This window comes from Crocodylus porosus, unplaced genomic scaffold (genome assembly GCF_001723895.1).
Source record: "Crocodylus porosus isolate Cpor-Errol unplaced genomic scaffold, CroPor_comp1, whole genome shotgun sequence".
Lineage (NCBI taxonomy): Eukaryota > Metazoa > Chordata > Crocodylia > Crocodylidae > Crocodylus > Crocodylus porosus.
The window spans coordinates 15,479,014-15,500,884 of NW_017728911.1; the positions used below are offsets into that span (position 1 = coordinate 15,479,014).

Here is a 21,871-nt window from a genome sequence, read left to right on the forward strand (position 1 = left end):
CTCTGACAAAACAAAACATTTTTCTACCTTCAAGGAGGCTGTAAGGAAATTTTTAGTAAAAGGTGAAAGATTTATGCGATCGCTCTGCATCATCAGCTCTCCTGTGAGTATTTGTTGTTACTCGGTGATTGCAGGACCTCTCTTGATCTAGTAGTACAGGCATTTACAGTGACATAATATTGTAAATTCTTGAGATTTCTCTATTGAAGTATATTGATATGCGGTTGTTTGGTTGGTCTACTTACTCCATCCACTACAGTGACTGGATGAAGTCGGGGAAAAAGGAAATGAACATTTTCCTATAAATTATCATATCCTCATCAAAGCTGCTTCAGAATTGGAGGTGGACCATCTAATAAATTATTTGAGAACTGGAGTTGAACAGATTTTTCAAAGTATATTAAGAAAGTTTCTACCAGATAGTTCACTAGAAAACCAGACAGACACAAGTATGAGTAGTACCTTTTTATTTCAAAACCAAATAGACAAACTTTGATTTACAATAGGAAAAGTAATAGTCATCACTTCTCTGGAGAGTAATTGTGTCTTAAGTCTGTCTGGATGATGTAAAGTATCCTTCAATAAACTTCTTTCTGGTTTTCCTTTACTTACCTTGGACCACTTCTGGAATGTCTAGAGCCCTGCTCTCTAGAGGTGTGAAATTTTTCAAGTGAAAATCATATATCCTCACCCTTATTCTGATGTGAGATTCAGTACAAGATAGGGCAAAATTTGCAGAAGTGCACTAGCACTTAGAAATCCAGTTAGCATTTTATGATAGTAGCTTAGTTCTTGCTTCAGAAACATTGAACCCAAAAGGTGGAGGGTCTGCTGATTTTGAGAGCGGTCACCCCTCGTATCATACTATCTCCAAATGTAATCCTGTTGTATTATATAATTTCCCCCAATTTTCCCCTTTTTTACAGAAAGTTTCAAAGGATCCAACAAGGAAGAATCCAAATTGAATATCCTTGTAGTGGTCAGTTGACACTGATGATTTGGGTACTTAGCAGTAGAGTTGGCAGCTGAGCTTCCAATATACCCATATCTGTGTTTAGTCTTTTATTTCAAGGTTCTTTTCATCATGTTAGTCTACCATGTTGCTTGATTTGACTTTTGAATATAGTACTTGGGGACTATAGTGTTCTAAATTTCTATTTTTTTCCCTCTTATTATAGAAAAGATTTTACCCAACATAGCCTGTATCAGCCTGTAGAAAATGTGGGTGCTTCTGTAAAAATAATAGGCTAGTACAGAGAGTAAGGACTCCCTAATCAGACTGAATTTGAATTTTATATGGATCGCTGTATACCAGTTCATTAGGATTAAGCAACAACACCAGGAGCTCATCGCATCCTAATGCTTTCTAATTTATTGAGATCTGTTAATGCATAAAACTAACTCTTTAGTTTTCAATGCTTGAAAGCTTATCTTGCTGGGGTGATCTGACCCCAGCTGACTTCCTGCCCCTTGGGCAGGGGGCTAGACCTGATGATCTTGCAAGGTCCCTTCCAGCCCTAATGTCTATGAAATTTTTCTACCACATATACATGTATTTGCTTTCTGGAGTTTTCAATGCTTGAAAGCTTATCTTGCTGGGGTGATCTGACCCCAGCTGACTTCCTGCCCCTTGGGCAGGGGGCTAGACCTGATGATCTTGCAAGGTCCCTTCCAGCCCTAATGTCTATGAAATTTTTCTACCACATATACATGTATTTGCTTTCTGGAGTTTGAATCTGGTTCTTTAAGCACTGATTATAAAGCCCTTTGAGCAAATTATAATTTTTCCCTAATCAGGGTCTTCTTTCTTACAGCCTTTTTTTGTCAGATTGCATCCCAAAATTGGAGTACCATTAAGGGTGTTGAAACAAGGGGAAAAAACCCAAAAACAAACAAAGGGGAAAAACAAAACAAAAGAACAACTCTTTAGTGTGAAGAAAAGTTATGAATGGCCAGCAAATTTTCTCTCTCATACTTTTAGGTGCTCAGTAGTTCCACGATTTCTAAGATACTCCTTTCTTGCATTTTTCAGTAACTCAGTTTTTCCTTGGTAGTCATTTCTGTCCATTTTTTTTTTAATTCTCCATATTATTTTACAGTGAAAGTGTGCTTTTTTTTCTATTTTGTGATCACCAAAAGCCATAAACTTTGTTCATAGTACAAAGTATTCAGTAGGTGTTGTTCTAAGTCCGTGTATTTTTTTTTTCCCACTTGGAACCACAAAAATTTCTTTCAGCTAATATGAAAGACAAGCCTATAAGCAGTCATCCAACAATCAGGCTATATCGCACAGTTAAGGACATTTATCTGTAGTTATTGACTTATTTGAGAAGAAAAGGATTTGTTTTTTTCTTCCTGAAATTGAACCTGAAAATTTGGGATTGACTTTTATGTTCAGGTTTGACTTTTAATCAGAACAATACAGTGTATAATTGAGTGCCTTTAAAGTTTTAAAACTAAAAAACTTTAATAAATATCATACAATGGCAAAACATAAATGATAAATACTATAATTTTTGGGATGAACAAATGACAAATGAAAATCTTTATTTCTGATAACTGTATGTAATAGCCTGAAAATAAAATTTCATCCAAAAATGTAGGTTGTTTTTCTTCTTATTTGCTAGTTTAAGATTTGGGGAGGAGGGTGGAAGCAGAGTGGGGAATGTACATGCCTGATCTTGAATTTTCCAAATGTAATGTTAGGCTGCTGTTGAATATTCTGCAATTTGCATTAATTTGTAAATCATGTTCGTTTATTTGTTCCGTAATTTTAAAGTAGTGTTAGAGTTCACACTAACATGGTGAAAAGAATTTAAATGCAAAAGTTCACTGAACTTGGCTGTGTAACAAGGACTATCAGCTGGAATCATGCTTAGCATGCTAAGCATTTCTTTAAAGTAGATTAGTTTAATTAAAATATTTAATCACTACATTGAACAGCAAAGCATTTTCCAATAGCATAAACTTTAGTGAAGCACGTTATCAAAGGCACAATTATGTGGCTCATAATGCTAAGTTTTATAGTGAGTATCTCAGTCATGAAGGGTGTTCCTATCACCTTCATAACTCCTTAGGTCTTGAACTTTAGCAAGATAAAAAATCAATAATTTTCTGTAGATGAACATGTTATCTATTCAATAGGATATTTGCTTTAAGTGGTTTAAACAGCAAGTTTATTACAAGTACATTAACTTGGCTTTAGCTGATATGCTTCAATACTCAAGTTTGGGACAAGTCACCTGTGAATTACTGTACTGAACAGCTAATCTGTGGCTTCCAAAACTATTTTCATTTTACGGTAATCAAATTGTTATTTTAAGTGGTTTAATTGGGCATCGGATTCATTTTAAGGCAATTGTAATATAAAAGCTAATATTTAAAAGACACTTCTATGAAGCATTCCTTGAAGTAACAATGTTTAGATTTCCTCTGAGCAGGTTTTCTTTCAAAGTTTAAAGCAATTTAGATCTCAATACATAATGTTAACTAAGAAAATGTCCGTTCATCTCTAGAGGAGTAGCTTTAAGGGCATATTTTTAGTTTGCTGTTATCATAAACATAAAATCTAAATTTGTTCCTTGTATCTGGATCTATGAGGGTACTTCAATTTTTGTTGAACTTATGTTTATACTTTTAATTGTGATTTTTTTTTAGTCAGTAAGATTTAACTTATTCTTGATAGGCAGCTTTGACTCTCTTCCTCATCTGAATTTTCTCTTTAATCTTCGAGGATGATTCTCACATCTCACAAACGTTTTCTCTTGGGATGGATGGAGGTGTACGTTGTCAATACTTTGGGAACAAAATGTCATTCTAAACAGAAAACACAATGAATAAGTATAAATATTCTGTTCCTGATCATCACTCTTAGAGTTCTCATTTCTGATGTATATTTTTAAAAAGGTACATTTAATTCTTTATTTCTTGCTGCTAGTGATAAATGTGCATCTGGCAACATGGTATTTGAAGCATGGGGGTAGCACCTATGCAGTTAGGTTTTTTCTTGTATACAGTATCAATTCCGCATCTTACCTTTACCAGGAATTCTTTTCTAGCATTTCTAGCATTTTTTTTTTCTAGCTATTACCTTTTTTTCAACTCCCCCTGTTGCTGCCATTGGTGGAATGCTAAAATACTCAAGGACTTGATGGCCACCAGGAGATTAAATAGCAGGTCATGTAAATCTGTTCTGAGTTAGATAATGTATATAAACCATCAGGAACTGGCTAAACTTCCCATTTGCTACCATGAGTGGTACTGACACATTAATATCACTATCTGGACATTTTAGCAAGAAGTGCTTTAATAGAGGCAAACCCATAAGATTTTCTAAGATGAGAGAATGAAGGCTCTAAGGTAGATGACAGCTTGGTCCTTCTTGTGGGCTCCTCTGCTCTTTTAAGAAGCAGTTTTAAGAATATCTTCTGACATAAATCTCACTTTTTCCCCACACAGGGAAAATCCACTTTATGCGTCAGTCCCAGAAACAATGATCACAGTTTGGGAAAATGATGTGAAAATATAGTAAACAGTATAAGTACTTGAGAAGGTCAAACAGTAGTTGTGATGCATGGTTCGTCTTTGTCAGCATTTCTAAAATTTTAAAATTCACAGTTTACTGATGCTTAATTCTTTGCAGTTTTATCTTGCCAAGATGGTTTTAGTAACGCATTTTAAAATCTACCCACTCTTTTTTCTTTTGAGGAAATATTTTCCTTGAGTATTCCTCATGCTTCCTGCTTCACCGTTCCCTTGGCCCAGATGGTTTTAGTATTTCAGTAGCAGTGTTGTTCAAGTTCTCATCAGTCCCAGGTTTCACAGAAAAAATCAGCGTTAGCACCTAGTCAACCTTTGGCATGAGTAGCCAGTGCTTCTTGTGGTGGCAGACTTTCAAGGGACACTGGCTATCTAGAATTACATTAAAAGTTTTAATGATTCTGCCACAGCCTCCAATCTGATTTTAGCTCTTGCATAGGAATCCTTAGGCAGCTTAAAAATAGGTCTTTGAACTGTGTTTGACTTCTCTCAAAGCATGTTATTGGTGCATGTTAACAGAACCAAGAACAGTAGCAAGATAAATGTTTCAATCAGTGGGTCTCAAATTCCCTGTGCTTGTTGTGCTCCAATTTGATCCTTCAATTTTCATACCAACATGCGATGTCATAAGTCCAGGATTAATAATTTATGGTAGGAGCAAGTGAGAGAGGCTGAGCCATGAGGAGGAAAATATTTATAAAACATTTTTAGGAAGAAGTAAGAAAGCATAGAAGTGTATTTGTCAAGTAAATCTTTGTAAAATTTATTTTCTTCAAGTTGAGAAACCTGGCAAATCTCTTCTAAGTTGCAATTTAAACTGTCTTCCAAGTTAGCACCAGGGAGCTGTTGCTTTCCAGACAGTTGCTGTGCCATGCAGAATCTGTAATCTGCCATCACCGACACTGGTGAGATCTATCCTCTGGGCAAGATCAGTGTTTAATTGCCCCTTCTTGTGTGCAGCCCTGTAATGCTGAGCTACGGTTACTAGGTTGGACAAGCTTTTCTCATTTGACCTTAATTAAAAGACCTAATCTTAAAGAAGTGGCTGTCATTGCAAACATTGCTGTACAGTGTCCTGGCTAGAAATTTTCTTTCCATTAAGAACAAGCAATTTCACAAATACAAGCAGCAACGTTCTCCTATTGCTGTGGTTTGTATTTGGGGGATGATCTACAGTGCTTAGATCTCAATGGTCCTGTTCCAGAGTAGAGTACAAAAAACCAAGAAACCTTACACTGCATTTGGAAGCTTTTACTCAGGAAAACTCAATTCCTGTCAAACCCAGAGCTGATGCTCTTAAAAGTTCACCTGGCAAAACTCATTACGACATTCACAGCATCAGCAAACTCTCAAAACAGCTGGACTACAATGACTGCCAAATGTGAGGGGTGGTCAGTTTACATTGTGCTCTTCCTCTGGGGGCTTTCTGATACTTGCTTATGTATGTACCTAACTCACCACTACAATGGTGGGAACTGTTAACCCTCTATTTAATTTTACAGGAGATACGACATACATTATACTATATACATTATGAGAAGAACATGCTGCCTACCTGAGGTTGGACGAGGGGGAGAAAAAAAAAAGTCAGTCCAAAAATATATATCATTTCTATCATGAAAACGGACAACTTGAGTTCACTTAATACAATGAAAAAATCAGAGAGACTGCATAGGTCTGAAAGCTACTTTGCCGCTGTTGGCCTTTTGAGCATAACGTAAGATGCAGTGGATTATCTCTGAAAGGAGTAATTGTTCTAACGCACATAATAGTTTTGAGGGGAAGTGGAGAGGAAGGTTTTGAATCTGTTTGAATGTAGTATTTTCAGGATACGCCTGTGCTGAAACTGGCTTAATTACTCACAAAAAAAAAAAAAAAAAAATTCAACAACACCTACTTTTGCTGGGTTTCTCCTGCTTTGACTCGTATTTTTTTCACTATAAGTCCTGGTCGATAGGTGCCCTTGCTCCAGGGAATGATAGTTTGAACTTTGTCCCAGAGATTTTCCCAAACAGCAGTTCCTTCCCATTTGAATTTGATCATCATTAGTTCACCAATATCGATATCCAGAGTGATGAGAAAAGAGTAGGTTTTGTTTCCAGTAATGCCTTCAACACTGCAAAAAGACAAAACCGCCAAAGGTGATCTTGAACCTGAAAATATGCTTTGTAGGAATTACAATTTCTGTATTGCCGGGGGGAGCCACGAGGGGCTGTTAATCTGTTTTTGTTGTGAAGAATTGGCACAGAAGAAGATAATGTCTAAGCAGCCCTTGGAGAAAACTTTTGCTTCCTGCTGCAGTTTTTTGCAAGATACAGTCTTGCAAGATTAGATGGCACAGTTGCATTTACTGTTAAAAATTGATGCCACCTATATTTTTTTAACTATTATAATTTATTATTTGTATTCTTGCAATGCCTGTGAACCAATCTCATGCTGGTGTGCTAGGTGCTGTACCAGTCCAGGACATGAAGATAATTCCTGTCTCAAGAGACCTTGCTTTGATTAATGCAATTAATGACTGAGAGCTCTTCTCCCCCTGGCCTGAAGAAGTATTGATTGCTTCCTCCATGCTACCCCTTTCACGAATAGTGAGGGATGAGGACTGAGCAACCAGAAAACTTGAAGCACCAGGACTGAAATAAGTCTATTCTTGGGGTATGTCTGTGTGTCATATAAGGTGGTAAGCTGATTATGCTGTGGCTGACAGCCCCTGGATCGGAAGCAGTGTAACAGTATTAGTGTAAGTGCACTGCTTCTGATTGGAAGACATTTTATAGGAGTGAAAAACTATATGACACTGGTTTTCACCCCCATACTTACAGTGTGATGGGCAAGTTTTCAACATCCTCTTTAGTGCCTGTCAAGGAGACGGTGAATGTTGGTTCTACCTGCTTCTCTTGAATTTCGTTGATGAAATGGATCTTGAATTGGTAATGATAAACTGCATAGAGAAAGAAATCACAAGGTGAGAAATCACAGGGTCATAAAGGCATCATGTTTGTGTGATGGCATTTGCATTTCAAAGCAGTAATTTGAGCGTACTTCTCTTTGTGTTTATTCAATACATTAGTTATTTTTAAAACAGCAGCTTCCTGCTGTTGCCAAACAATATCAGTCCCCAGCTGCTTTCTTTAAGGGAAAAGAGACTGGATGCTCTATGGTACAGCAAAAGGCTTTTCTGTAGGGAAATATTTCAGACCTTATTAAGTGTAACACTGATTTTTTTTTTTTTTTTACATGCATGTCTGCAGAGATCCCTGGTCTGATTGTGCTGGATTCTGTATGGACAGGAGTCCTTTCCTGGGCTGCAAATGGTAGTGGGAGTAGTGACAGAAATTGAAGGCTCCCTTTTGCATGCCAGCCTTCCTTGCTATGATCTGTTAAAAAATCTCTCCACAAAACAGATGACTCATGAACTGTTTTTGATGGCATAATGATACATTGTGCTTAACATGCATCTGTTAACAATATGACTTTGTTCAACACTTCACAATAAGAAATATGTCATTACTGCTTTGAGGTTTGGTGGTTTCTGGGAGAAGGGAGTTTAGGAAACTCTTTGAACTGAAAAATTGACATTCTTGTGAAGAATGTCAAAGAACATCAGTATATTATCGTGGCATGTCCATGTGTGGCAAATCCTAGCAAACCGTGGGTCTGACAGTGTGCACTCAAAGACTGCCATACAGATTTGAATGTCTATCTTTGTCCACTCTCATTCTGTCTGGTCGGCTTGTAAGAAGCAAATGGTGGGGCTGCAGCATTTTAATTTACTGTGGAAAAGACATGGTCATAGATGACATTATTCATACAGTGCCTTTTGCCTGAGGATTTCCAAGCAAAATGGCTCACTGTCTCCCCGCTGACCACCCAAACAATGATTTTAAAAATAATTTGTCACTAGTTGACCCTATATATTCTACCACATGTATCCTAGTTCACCTGATATGCTAATAACTGTAATTTGAAAGCCAGGCCTGCACTGGTCTTGGAGATCTGGAAAGGAAATTTGTGTTACTCACATTATAATAATTCTCAGACATCTGAATTCTAGGATTGGAAGGGATCTCTGAGCTCATCTAGTTCAACTCCTTGCAGAGAAGCAGGACTTGCAGTTCTTAAACCATCCCAAAAGGGCCAGGAAAACTTAACAAGAATTAGAGGTTTATCCTGGTCACCTGGTCAAATTATGGAGCAGCTAACCAGTATGACTCAATAGTGCTGATGTGGAAAGATACTTACTCCCCCGTTAAAACTGAGGTATACTTATTTATTTGCTCAGAACGGCTCTAGTACAGTGGTAGGTGACTAACCCCTATTATACATACTTTCTGCATAAACCTTCCATCTTTCAGGGTAGAAGGCTTTGTTAAATGTTATCTTATTACAACTACTAATATTTTTACTTGACCTGGATCAGCATTGATTTCAGGATATATTGCCATTACATTGAAGAATAAAATGTCAAGATCAATACAGGAACAGGGTTAGAAAACAACTTTGAACCTTTCCTCCCCCTTCCACATACCACACCCTGTTTGGGTTTCTCCCATGACCTCTGTTGCATTCTTGGAAAATGTTTTAACATCACTTGATACACATTCATACATAGTTATTGGACTGTTTTTCAGCTTTATGAAAGAAAATGTTTGTTTAGAGCAATGACCTTTTAGTAAATTTCTGTGATTCTTTTTTCTGAAATGTAGCTTGTCTTTTGAATAAATCAATAAAAAAATGCAATTCAATGAGAACAGCAGAGTTCATTCAGGCTTATGGCAAAAAAAGTCTTCCATTCTTAACCATTTCTACATATAAATCAAGCCATTGCTAGGAATGTACAAGCCTTAGAGGGTGCCCCTGGCTGGGTGCAAAGCATTAACACTCAGAGTGGCTTTATTAGTTTCAGTGTATTAATTTAAAGGCGAGCTGAGAGGCAATTATTTCTCTGCCTGCCTCTAGGTGAGACTCAGTCTCTCCAAAACTGCCACTTGGGGTGGTGTGACCTTGCTAGAGTCTCCTACATTCAAGTAAGGCTGAAGCATGGAGCAAGGGGGCTTCCTGCAATTACTTCCCAAAGCCGACTGGTGGGTGGCAGCACAGAAGGTGAGATGCTGCTTTGCTCTGTGCCTCCTACTTCAGGGCAATTTAGCCCTGACCAATGGCTGGAAGGGGAGGTGACAACTGTCCTGGTGACTTGGGCAGTAAAGTGTATGTGTGTGCACAGAGGGAGAAGTACAATCCTACCCCACTTCAGGCTTTGCCCTTGTCAGGAAGCTCTGGTGGCTCACACCTGTAGCCTGGCTGGCTCTGAGGGCCATTGGGAGTCTCTTACACATGCCCTGCCCGTGGTCCAGCCAAGCAGTGCAGTCTGCAGGGACCTGGCCACGATCCTCGTTGCAGCTAGTACACAATTAGGGCTGTTGTAGGGCAGACAGGCCTGAGCGCTCTCCTTGTCTGTCAGACCTGTCCCCCGAGGGCAGACTGGTACGATGTGCTAGGTGGAAGCCTCATGGACCTGGAACATGGAGCTGCTATGCTGCATTTCTGCCGATGGTGATTTAAGGATGGTAATGCCAGAGCACCAGGAGTTTTATATTAGCATGGCACTACTATCCTATGACACACCACGCTATTCAGCTGTCTTGTCTTCTGTTTAAAAAGTAATAATTTGTGTCTGGCTGCAGACTAATTACAGACAAAATTTGGGCCTAGTTGGATTGGAAGGCCTTGCAGGTCTCCCTGAGCAATTAGGCTTTTTTTTTTTTTTTTGGCTTGGCTGGGTGCCTGCAAATTTTATAGTGAATTCAAACAGAGCAACTGATATAAGAAAATCCTGTAGATCAGAACCTGGGCAGCTTCAAGGCCAGGAGTCCACAGTTAGCATTTGGTAAGCCTGCGGCATGCTCTATATTTCATAAAAGTGTTAAGTGAAGATATACTCTTGAAAGGGCAGTGGGAAAATTGATTCACAAATCTTTCATCAATTTGACTATTCCTATTGATCCGATTTGTTTTGGCTAAGGGGTAGGCACCATCTTATCAAGTTCGATTCTGTAGTAAGTGCTAACAAACCTTTGAAAGGCATATTTGCTCGTGTTTTCAAAAAAAGTCTTCTGCTTTTCTGGAGTCTCTCCTTTCTGATATGGTAGCCCAGAGTATTGCACCGGTTCTTTCTACAACTGAGGCACATTCCTTTATCAAACTTGTGGATGTCGTTGCACCAGTAGGCCATGCTTTGTTTATCATCATGCAGCAGAGAATCGATGAACAGATGAACAGACCTCTCGTGGGCACATTTCACGGTTTGAGTGATCCCTGAAAAAAAATGCAATAATAACCATTTTACATGCCCTTGCCTCTACTTTGTGTGAACTACAAAGGAGTACAGCAAGCAGTCACGTGTTATAGATCTTTTCCGACCCTCTTTACTGCTAAATCCCATTATGTAGATTATCTCAAAAGATGCATCTATGGGATCTATAACACTGTCCGAATATTGACTGCTTGAGCTACCAAATTTATCAGAAACTTGAATGTAAAAAGGAGCAGATTGTGCCAACCCTCATCTTCAGTGAAATTACACATTCTGTAAGTACTAGATTGCAATACTGCATCTTGATCTGACTGTTCAGGTCAATATGAAATATAGCATGTGGGTATATGTAGCCTTTTCAGATTGTACTTCTGTATTAAAGATGACAACAACCTCAGGCCATTGTAGAACACTGTGCTGCCTTTTGGCTGCTTTTGTTGTACCTGCCATAGTGTGCACATTTGAGTGATAAGCTATGTTGATGAATTGGGCTTGCAGCTACTAAAGTAGAACAGGAACAAAATGAATGCATTATTACACTCAGTAAATATTTGAGAAATAGGCATGGCAATAAAACACTTATTTCTCCTACCTCTATCCTACAAATTAAAAAGTCCTTATTAAAAGACTCTTCCTTCAACATATTTTCTTTCCCCTCATCCCCACCCCTCTCCCCCATAGTTAATGTGTACCAAGGTAAACTGTAGAAACATGACTTCAGAGTCTGCACAGGTTCCCAGTTGCTTTCTGGGGGAAATTCAAGGTGCTGGTTTTAACCTATAAATTTAAATTGGCCCTATGTACCTGGTACCACCAGAGCATCAAGTCAAAAATGTGTCGGAGGTCATTCTCCACAGTTGCTCCTCATTTCTGGAGAACACATTCAGAACCTGAGCCTGGACATCTTTTGGATGCACTGCAAGACCTTTCTATCTGGGCAGGCATTTATCAAACAAAACTATAAAGCCCTAAATGGGCCCTTCCTGCAGGTACCACCATGATATTCTAGTTCACTTTTAAGTTGTTTAGGTCCTCTTTTTGCTCTCCTTTTTTTACGTTGTTCTGTTTTCTGCCCTGAGCCTTCGTTGGGAAGGGTAGCATATACATGAAAGAAAGAAATATTCACTGATAAGATTCCTAGTCCATGCCTGGCCTCATTAGTCATGGATTATTGACTAACAAGTAAGGCTCAATTCTTGGTAGTGAAAGAAGAGATGAAAAATGTTTTGGCAATATAGTATGCTGGGGATAAACAATGTGCACCCCCAGTGGCTGGGGGAGCGCAACAGCGGTAAGTGCTGGTGCTGTCAGTGGGGGGGTGAGAGCCTACCAGGGGGTCACTGACCACCTGCAGGTGCCACTGGCAGTGTCAGCAGTGGCAAGCAGCGATCGCTGACTGCCCACAGATGATGCCAGCGGTGTCAGGGGGAGGGGTGGGGGTGTGTGACAAGCGGCAACTACCCACAGGCCTTTTCATAGGGAGTGCACCGCCATATGCACGGGGTGCATATGCACCCCCTACATGTCGCCAGTGATGCTGGGCACACAATGCCCTCTGTAGGTGTTTCAGCTAGCGCCTTGGATTGCCTGCATTGGTGCCTTATTTTACGCGTACTAAGACAAAGCTTCTGTATATAAAACTTGAATTGTAACAAATCTAATTGGCAATCATAGAAAATGAGGGTTGGAAGGGACCTCAGGAGGTCATCTAGTCTAACCTCCTGTTCAAAGCAGGACCATCCCCAACTAGATCATCCCAGCCAGGGCTTTGTCAAGCTGGGTCTTAAAAACCTCCAGAAACAGAGGTTCCACCACCTCTGTAGGTAGCCTGTTCCAGTGCTTTACCACCCTCCTACTGAGTTTTTCCTAATATCCAATTTAAACCACCCTTGCTGCAACTTGAGACCGTTGTTCCTTGCTCTGTCATCTGTCACCACTGAGAACAGTCTAGCTCCATCCTCTATCGAACCCCCTGCTTCAGGTAGTTGAAGGCTGCTATCAAAACCCCTCTCAGACTTCTCTTCTGTAGAGTAAATAAAACCCAGTTCCTGCAGTCTCTTCTCAGAAGTCATGTGCCGCCACCCCTGAACCATTTTCATTGCTCTTCACTGGACACTCTCCTCTTGTCCATTTCCTTTCTGTAGTGGGGGGCCCAAAACTAGACCCAGTACTCCAGATGTGGTCTCACTAGTGCAGAATAGAGCGGATGCAGCCCAGTGTGCTGTTGGCTTTCTCAGCAGCAAGAGCACACTGCTGATTTTGTATCTATCTCACTGTCCACTGTAACCCCCAGGTTCTTCTCTGCAGAGCTGCTGCTTAGCTAATCAGTCCCCAGCTGTATTGGTTCATGGGATTCTTTGGTCCTAAGTGCAGGACTTTGCACTTGTCCTTTTTGAACCTCATGAGATTTCTTTTGGCCCAATCATTTTTCTAGGTCACTCTGAATCCTAGCCCTACCCTCCAGTTTATCTACTACACTCCTTAGCTTGGTGTCATCTGTGAACTTGGTTGGGGTGCAATCCATCCCGTCTTCCAGATAGTTAATGAAGATATTGAACAAAACTGTCCCCAGGACACAAACCCTGGGGCAATACACTTGATACCAGCTGACAGCTAGACATTGAGCCATTGAGTACTACCCTTTGAGCCTGACAATCCAGCCAGGTTTCTGTCCACCTTACAGTCCATTCATCCAACCCATACTTTCTCAGCTTGCTTGCAAGAATGCTGTGGGAAATGGTATCAAAAGCCTTGTTAAAGTCAAGGTATGTTATGTCCCCTTCTTTCCCCATATCCACAGAGCCAGTTATCTCATCATAGAAGGCAGTCAGGTTGGTCAGGCATGACTTGCCCTTGGTGAATTCATCCTGACTTCCTAATCACCTTCTCTTCCAAATGCCTAGAAATAGATTCCTTGATGACCTGCTTCATGATTTTTCCAGAGACTGAGGTGAGACTGACTGGTCTGGAGTTCCCCTGATCCTCCTCCTTCCCTTTCTTAAAGATGGGCACTATATTTACCCTTTTCCAATCACCATGAGTTCTCAAAGATAATGGCCAGGGGCTCTGCAAGCACATCACCCAGCTCCCTCAGCACCCTCAGATGCATTGCATCCCACTCCACGGACTTGTACACATTCAGCTTTTCTAAATGGTCCCTAACCTGTTCTTTCACCACTAAGGGCTGCTCACTTTTCCCCTCAAACTGTGTTGCCAGGTGCAGTGGTCTGGGAGCTGACCTTGCCTGTGAAGACCGAGGTAGAAAAGGCATAGACTACTTTTGTCTTTTCCTCATCATCTGTCACTAGGTTGCCTTCCCCATTCAGTAAGGGACCCATACCTACCCTGACCTTCCTCCTGTTGCTAACATACTTGTAGAAACCCTTCATGTCCCTTGCTAGCTGCAACTCCAGTTGCGCTTTGGCTTTCCTGACTTCATCCCTACATGCCCAAACATATTCTTGTACTCCTCCCCAGTTGTTTGCCCAAGCTTCCACTTCTTGTAAGCCTCCTTTTTGTATTTCAGCTCCCTGAAGAATTCTCACTAAGCCAAGCTGGAAGCTTGCCACATTTGCTATTCTTCCTGCACATTGGAATAGTTTGTTCCTGAGCCCTCAGTAAGGTTCCTTTAAAATACAGTCAGCTTTCCTGGACATCTTTCCCCCTCAGACTCGCCTCCCGCAGGGTCCTGCCCATCAGTTCCCTAAGGAAGTTGGTCTGCTTTTCTGAAGTCCAGGGTCCATACTCTGCTGCTCTCCTTCCTTCCTTTTGTCAGGATCCTGAGCGCAATCATTTTTGGTCGCTGCTGCCCAACTTGCCATCCACTTCTACATCCCCCACCAATTCTTCCCTGTTTGTGAGCAGCAGGTAAAGAAGAGCATCAGACCCTACCGAGAGATCTGCCTATTTTGCAGGGTAGCAACTGAAGGACAAAGGAGTAAAGATGAATTGAGCAGGTAAACAGTAAAGCATTGTGTTATATAAACTCTCCCATTCCCTGAACAGTTGCAAAATGCCATAGGATTCATTCCAAGATACTTAGTAGTAATGCTGTTGGCCTGACTTCCAGAGGTGCTGGATACATCTCTCTCACTGAAATCAGTGGGTAACGTGGATGTTCAGTACAATTAAAAAATGGGTTATCTGTTTCTAGCCAAGGAACTCTATTTTCCAGAGCTGCATATACTTGGTATGATACTTTAGTCTACTTAACTGCATAGAGTCATCTTAAGTTTCTCAGAGATGCTGTTAATCAAGCTGCAGTAGTTTGTTGCTTTTTGTCACAGCACTCCTTACCAGTGATTCCATACTGGGCAATGTGATTGTACACATGCATGATGTGGCAGCCAGGTTGAAAGGTGCCTCCGTTGGGGTAAAAGTCAAAATGGGCCACCGGCTGCTCGATCCCAACGCTGAGACCCATGTGCTGTTTAGTAAATGTATGGATCGCATCTACAAAGTTTGCATCATCTGGAGATAAACGATCTGTTGGTGACATTCCTTCAAACAAAGGACCAGCAGGGTCAAGGCCTAGAATAAATTCAAATCACTGGTGTGAGATACAGTAGATGGATTTATTGTACTTCATTCATAAACAGCAATACCATTTAAGCTTGAGAGGAGCTCACTCAAGGACCACCAGTTCTTATAGTACTGCCTTTTCTTGATAGAAACAAAATCAGGTATAATAGCCAAGTAATATTAGCACGCAACTGGAGCTCCAAGGCTGAAAGCAAACAGACATTGTAACAAACTGTAACTACCATAAGCGCAAGGACACTGGCCTGGAGAGATAGAAGTGTTTGTTGTAGACAAGCTGCATTCACTAGTGCTCTGTCTGCTTGAATGGTGTTTACTTAATTTTTGTTTTTGCATACTCTAATAGTCACATGTTTCAGAGACCCTTCTGAACATGGAAGTGCCAGCCCAGGCTTGACTTTTACCCCATATAAAGGACCTGAAACTTCCTAAAACTTGCTTTGTTTAATGAAGGAGAGAGAGCTTTCTGCATGCTAAGGTTTGTTCATTTGTAATGATTCTCCGATGCTAAATGACTCTGCATCAAGGCAAATAGTTATCCCTTTCTGAGAAAGAAATAATCTTTGGCCTTTTTTTAGCTTTAATTTAGTAGAAGCTTTTGTAATATGTCTATCATCTTAATTTTTGAGGGCTGTTCAGAGAATTAATTTATGAAAATGAAATGAGCCAGACGTGCGTGTGTGTGTACGTGCCGAGAGCAGGGGTTGGCAACCTTTTTTCTACTGTGGGTTGCTCCTTATGACCTGGCTCTGCACTCTGGCCATCAGCAGATGTTGTGAGGGGAATAAATAGAAAACGGCAGGTGTTAGGATCCTGGGAATGCTGTTTCTGCTGCTGTGGCTGGCGTGTGCTGCCAATTCCCTGAGCTGCCGTGGGCCAGAGCCAGTCTCTTCATAGGCCAAATCCAGCCTATGGGCCAAAGGTTGCCAGTTCCTGGTAGAGACAGCTAAGTGTGCTGGGCTGGGGTCTGTGCTCAGGTTCTTCCAGCAATCCCACTGTCTAATGGATTACTTAAATATAATCCGCCCAAACCTAGAACACACGTTAAAAGTAGAGAACATAAAACTAGCCCAAGAGTGTTGGTGGTGTTTTTTTGGATGTTATTTAGTATTCAGTTGAGTTCATTTTTGCAAGGTTATATTGGGTTTGCTGAAGAATATCTGTAAGTATAATTAAAAATAACATGTTTTAATTTATTTACTTGTTCATTACTGTGGCTTACCACACTAAAAAGGCTTAAACAAGTAGAAGAGGGGTTCAGATTCCAGGCCATATGTGCAGGTGTGCACAACGCTGTCATGTAAAATCAACTACTTTGTGTGCAGGTGCAAGCACAAGACCTGACTGCATAAAACACATTGCAGTATGTGGCAATGAGTTCAAACTCAGAACTGGGACTCTAAATTACAATGATATGCTTTGCTCCCAGATCAGACTCAAGTCAAATGTGTTTTTCTAAAATGTAAAGACTGTAGTTCGGGGATGCTCCACCTCTGCCCCCCCCCGGGCCAGATTCAGCCAACAGAGTCATGTAATCCAGTTCACGGATCTCCCCATGGGTCTGGAAATTTATTGGTGTGGGAACAGTTGTAATTAACTCCTATTACCACACTCCTACTGTCAAATTTCCAAGCCTGGCCAGCCCCATGCAGAAGGATCAGGCCCCATTACTGCTCAGCTGTATCAAGCCAGGGTGCGACGTAGCCACATGGAAAAGGCCTGGCTGGAGCCTGATGCAACTGCATGGAAACAGCACCAGCTGGGGCCCAAGCTGGCACTATGCAAGATCAGGCCCCAGGAGAATGGTTCCCATTCAGCTGCGTCAGCCCTGGATGGGCCATTCCCACATGGTTTGATTGGGCCCCGGGTGGGCCAGCACTGCATGCTGTATCCAGCCTGAGGATGAAGCTGGCATTGCTCATCCAGCCCATGGGCTGAAAAATTGGGGCACCACTGCTTTAGGCAATGGGAATCGCTTGTAAGAGTCCGTTCTGTCTTTTAAAATGTTGTTGCTCATTAGACTTGGGGGGGGGGGGTGCGCACACGTACACACCTCATTGATACATTTGCATTATACACATACTCATAATTAGCGTAATTACAAAGCATTATGGCAGGCCCAAAATGCCACCAGTCAGCACAACTAAGTGCAACGGTTAACTTTTATGTTTACGCTAAGCATCTATTAGGGATACTCTAATGATATGCTTCTTGTATAATATAATCCAAGACTATAATTTGTCACAAGGGAATTGATTTCAAATTACTGTAAAGAGCAGTGTGCCACAATTTGAAAGCACAAGCACAACTAGACAATTTCCTTAATGTAATTTTCTCCTTAAAATGAGTCACTAATGTTGAAGTTGGAGATGAGTGGGTATGGGCCAGATAAGAGGCCAGGTAAGGTTCCAAGTGAGTAGGTAACATTTAATTTAGTACCTTGTCAAGAGTAGATAAAAAGATGAAAACACAATTTACAAATTAACTGAGAGTATAGCATCCAGTTGTACTATGTCCTTAATTTAGTGTATTAAAATGGAGTTAAATGAGAAGACATTGTGAGCATTTTCCTGTTTTGTTGAAAACCCCTGGCCAGACTACTATTCTGAAATGCAAGATTGAACCACCCTTGAATGAAATCTTTTTGGTTGAAGACTTCTTATCCCTGTGCTGTGCAACTGTCCACTTCCTAGTTTGGTTTGAGACTAGAAGATCATTTACAGTAACATTAAAACAGGAAGAAAGGTCCTTTTTCCTGTACTTTGACCCCATTTCAGAATTGAGAAAAAGTAAACATTAGAAGATGCTCTGCTTAGATTTTTCAGCCCAGTTTCCACAAGTAGTGAGAAGAATTTCCAAAATGAACCTTGTTTCTGTTGGAGCATAACTCAGAGAACACAGACTTCATCCAGAAGGAAAATAATTTCTCTTATCAACTCAAGGTATTAGGCGCTATTTGCTGGATTCTTCTTTGATGCAAATGGAGTCTATATAGCTTTTCTGGTAGAGCCCAATTTTGCACCACTGAAATCAATGGGAGTTTTGCCAGAGATTTCATTTGGAGCAGAATCAAAGCTCTAATTACCACTGCACTGCAGAAAATGAGTAACTCAAATAAATTGTGTATCAGAAAAGGAGAGAAGCAGTCAAAGTGCAGTTATCTCTGAATGAGACTACCTTGCAGTTCTAACATAACAGTAGTTATGTTATTTAAGAGGTCTTTGCATAGGTATTGGGCAAACCAGAACAAATACGGTTGGCACACCTAAAGGAAAATGTTTTAAAATTGTGTATAGTGTTTTTAAATATCAACTTTTCAACAGACTGCTGAAACTACTGCTTTTTCACATTGGTACTCATTGCTGGGGACCTACTTGATTCACGGTTTCAGAGATTTTGCAGAAACAGTGATATCCAGGATTGTTCAATAAAAATCAATAACAACAAAAGCAAAAACTTAATAAAAATAAAATGCAGTCCCTGCTGCTGGGAGGAGAAAGCACAGGCTAGTGGGGTGGCACAAAAGGCAGCAGGCAAGATGGTGGCTTCCCCCTTGTCCCTCCTCCACCTGGCTGGGACTTTCCACCAATCACTGCTGAGAGGATGGGCCATATGAAGGGCAGCTAGCAATCAAGATGGCAGGTGCCCTTTCATCCCTCCTGCCCCCAGGCATGTCTCTGCCAATCAGCAGTGAGGGGCAGGGCTGCATGAAAGGGAGCCAGCAATTAATATGGCAGCTGCCCCCTTGTACCGCCCCCGCCCCTGGGTTGTTCTGCCAGTCAGGGCCATTGTGAAGTGTTCACAGAATTAGAACTTTATGCCGCAATCAACCTGCAAAAATTGTAAATACTTGGGCTATGTGAAGTTTTGGGTGCTGATTTGATTTAGCGGAGATTTGGCTCGATTTGGGGACCAAATCTCCGAATTGAATCAGGAGACCAATTAAAAGGTCCAGATGTATTCAAAGCTGTCTGAATTGATTTGGAAAAGATTTGGAGAGCTTTGATGATTTGGGCATTCCCTGCCCACTGCAGCAGGGAGCTGGACCTAGACTGGGAGCTGGTAAGTACAGGGTGGGGGAGGGGACTATGGGGGGACCCCTGCCAGGCCCCATCCCCTGCCTGCTCTCCCATGGCTGTCCCACCTGCCTCAGCTCCCAGCTCTTTAAAAAAAAAAAGCACCCACTCATGGATGCTGCCAGGCAGGGACGCAATCCCTCCTGCCCCCCACTTCCCCACGCCTCATGGGGGCTCTGCTATGAGCTCCCTGGCTCCCTCCCCACTCCTCCAGCTCCCCCTGTGGCTGCTGTGCCTGCCCCAGCTCTGGGTCTTTAAGAAAAGAACCCCCAAAACTTCCCCTGGACTTGCTGGCTCCTGCAGTGGCCTCGGGGCTTCGGTGGGTTCATGCAGAGCCCCCATGCAGTGAGGGGCAGTGAGCTTTTTTTTTTTTCTTCCCCAAGGTGTCAGGAGCTGGGGTGGGCAGAGAAGCCATTGCCGGGGCTGGGAGAGGGTGGGGGACTGGCCCGTGCGATTCAGCCGGATTGAATTGGGACAGTGATTTGAATTGCTGAATCGAATCACTGTCCCCTGAATCAGCCAAACCCAGAGCTAATACTAGCTGCTTTGCGCAGGCCTAGTAAATAACCCCATGATACAGATAGAGTCCTAGGTTTTACTATAGAGAAATAATCAAGTGGCAAACTGAAAAAAAACTACATTTCCACACAACTGTTTTATTAGCGCAGAATTGTATCAAGCAGGGAGTGTCCCATGTGTTAGTGCATATTGACACTGTGAGGAAAGTACCTGTGGATTCTGCTACTTGCTGAACAGGGGTTGCTTGGCCACTTTCTTGTGAATGAAGTAGGAATGTTTTTTTGAGGATAGAAAATCTGTGTTAAGACTAGTGAGGCCAGTAATAGAAAACCAGCAATCAATCACATCTGGAGTGAAGGTGTGAACTTTGTTATCTCTACTACTTTCCTTGAAATGACAAGCCCCAGGAAGAATGCTTGTTTGGACCCTGGTCTGGATAGGTGGGAAGCAACTGCACAGCAATGACTTGCCAGGGCTGTATCTAGTGGCATGGAACTTGATTATTTGGCAGAAAGGAGGGGTGGCAGTGTTAATTTCCACTACTCCCCTGCTGCCAATTTTCCTCACCCATGTGGATTCCTGCGGGCCAGATGCCATGGCTCCACAGGCCAGGTGAGCACCCTGATTTAGATTGTCTTTTTAGACTTTGCTTTTGATCAGACTGAGGAAGGCCTGCTAGTCACAAGATCTAAAACTCCAAAGAATTTTTCTCTAGGGAAGCCCTTTAGCACCTGGAGTGCATGTCTTGCAAAGTACAGCCTATGTGAGGTTAGAAGTATTGGCTGTACATATTGCTCCTCAGTTGGGCCTGAAGCAAAACTGTGGATCAAAAAACCTTTTGGCACCTGGCCTTTTCCTACTCCAGCACATTTATCATACATGACAAACCTCCCTTTCAAGGCATGAATGTCTGAATGGTTTGATTATTAAAATATGGCCGCAGCCCTGTTAAAGTACTGTATGAATTTTCTATGGCACGCACAGAACATTTTCAGTATCTGCAACTCTAAAGTGAGCTAATATATATACTACACAAATGTGTGTATATATGCATGCAAGATATATACATATATTCCTTTGAGTTTAATGGAACTACTTGAATATGTCAAGTTTTTTGCGTACATGACAATTTCCAGGTTCTGGACCTTAGTTAGCATTTCAACATTTAGACTCAATAAAATTAAAGAAGAACACTAATACACAATATGCCAAGCACTATGTACTTAGAGAGTATTGAGAAGAAATATGCAAATTACATTAAAACCACTGTCAGCAAATATATTTAGAACTTCAGTGTAATTATCATTGTTATGGACTGAAACAATCATTAAAAATAAGTTTGAACATCTTTAATTATAGTTTTAAGGTAAGTTGTAACATAAAGCTGTCAGATACCATTATATTTGAACAAAGAATCCAGTTGACTGTATGCTTTTATTAAAGCTATAAATATTTTTTACCTGTAATTCTTCCAATCTTGTTCGTGCCACTAATATAGCTGCCAGCAAACCCTGATACATGAGCTCCTAGGCTGTAGCCAATTAGATGAACATCACTTCTGGAAAATTGAATGGAATCCTAGAAGACAGCAGCATTGTGATTTAGGTACACAAAAAAGGAAAAATAAAGTGGTGAAACATCTGAACATATATTGTAGGCTAGGAACTGCCATGAGTTGCAACTTGTGCCAATTTACTTCTGGATGCCAGAAGTCAAATAAGGTACTTGAGTCGTACACAACATGAATCTGTTGATACTAACTTCATTTCTAGCAGACACATTCCCATCAGAAAACTGCCATGCCATTGATCACTGCTACCTAGGTATTCTGTTTAGGGAAATACTAGGGGTTTTGTTGATCTTTATTACAAGCGATGCAGAT

General features: G+C 41.2%; 1 protein-coding gene across 3 annotated transcripts in view; it reads right to left on the minus strand.

The window, feature by feature from the left end:
* Window positions 1–2,110: 2,110 nt before the first annotated feature.
* LIPC (lipase C, hepatic type) overlaps window positions 2,111–21,871 on the minus strand; it is an 85,806-nt gene continuing 66,045 nt past the window's right edge. For all 3 annotated transcript variants that reach the window (XM_019533481.1, XM_019533480.1, XM_019533482.1), the window contains 6 exons: window positions 21,450–21,567; window positions 15,152–15,385; window positions 10,615–10,857; window positions 7,363–7,483; window positions 6,437–6,655; window positions 2,111–3,816 (listed from right to left, as the gene is read on the minus strand). In XM_019533481.1, the coding sequence (XP_019389026.1) occupies window positions 3,705–3,816; window positions 6,437–6,655; window positions 7,363–7,483; window positions 10,615–10,857; window positions 15,152–15,385; window positions 21,450–21,567 (1,047 nt within the window). In that variant the 3' untranslated portion in view covers window positions 2,111–3,704. The remainder of the gene's footprint in view (window positions 3,817–6,436; window positions 6,656–7,362; window positions 7,484–10,614; window positions 10,858–15,151; window positions 15,386–21,449; window positions 21,568–21,871) is intronic.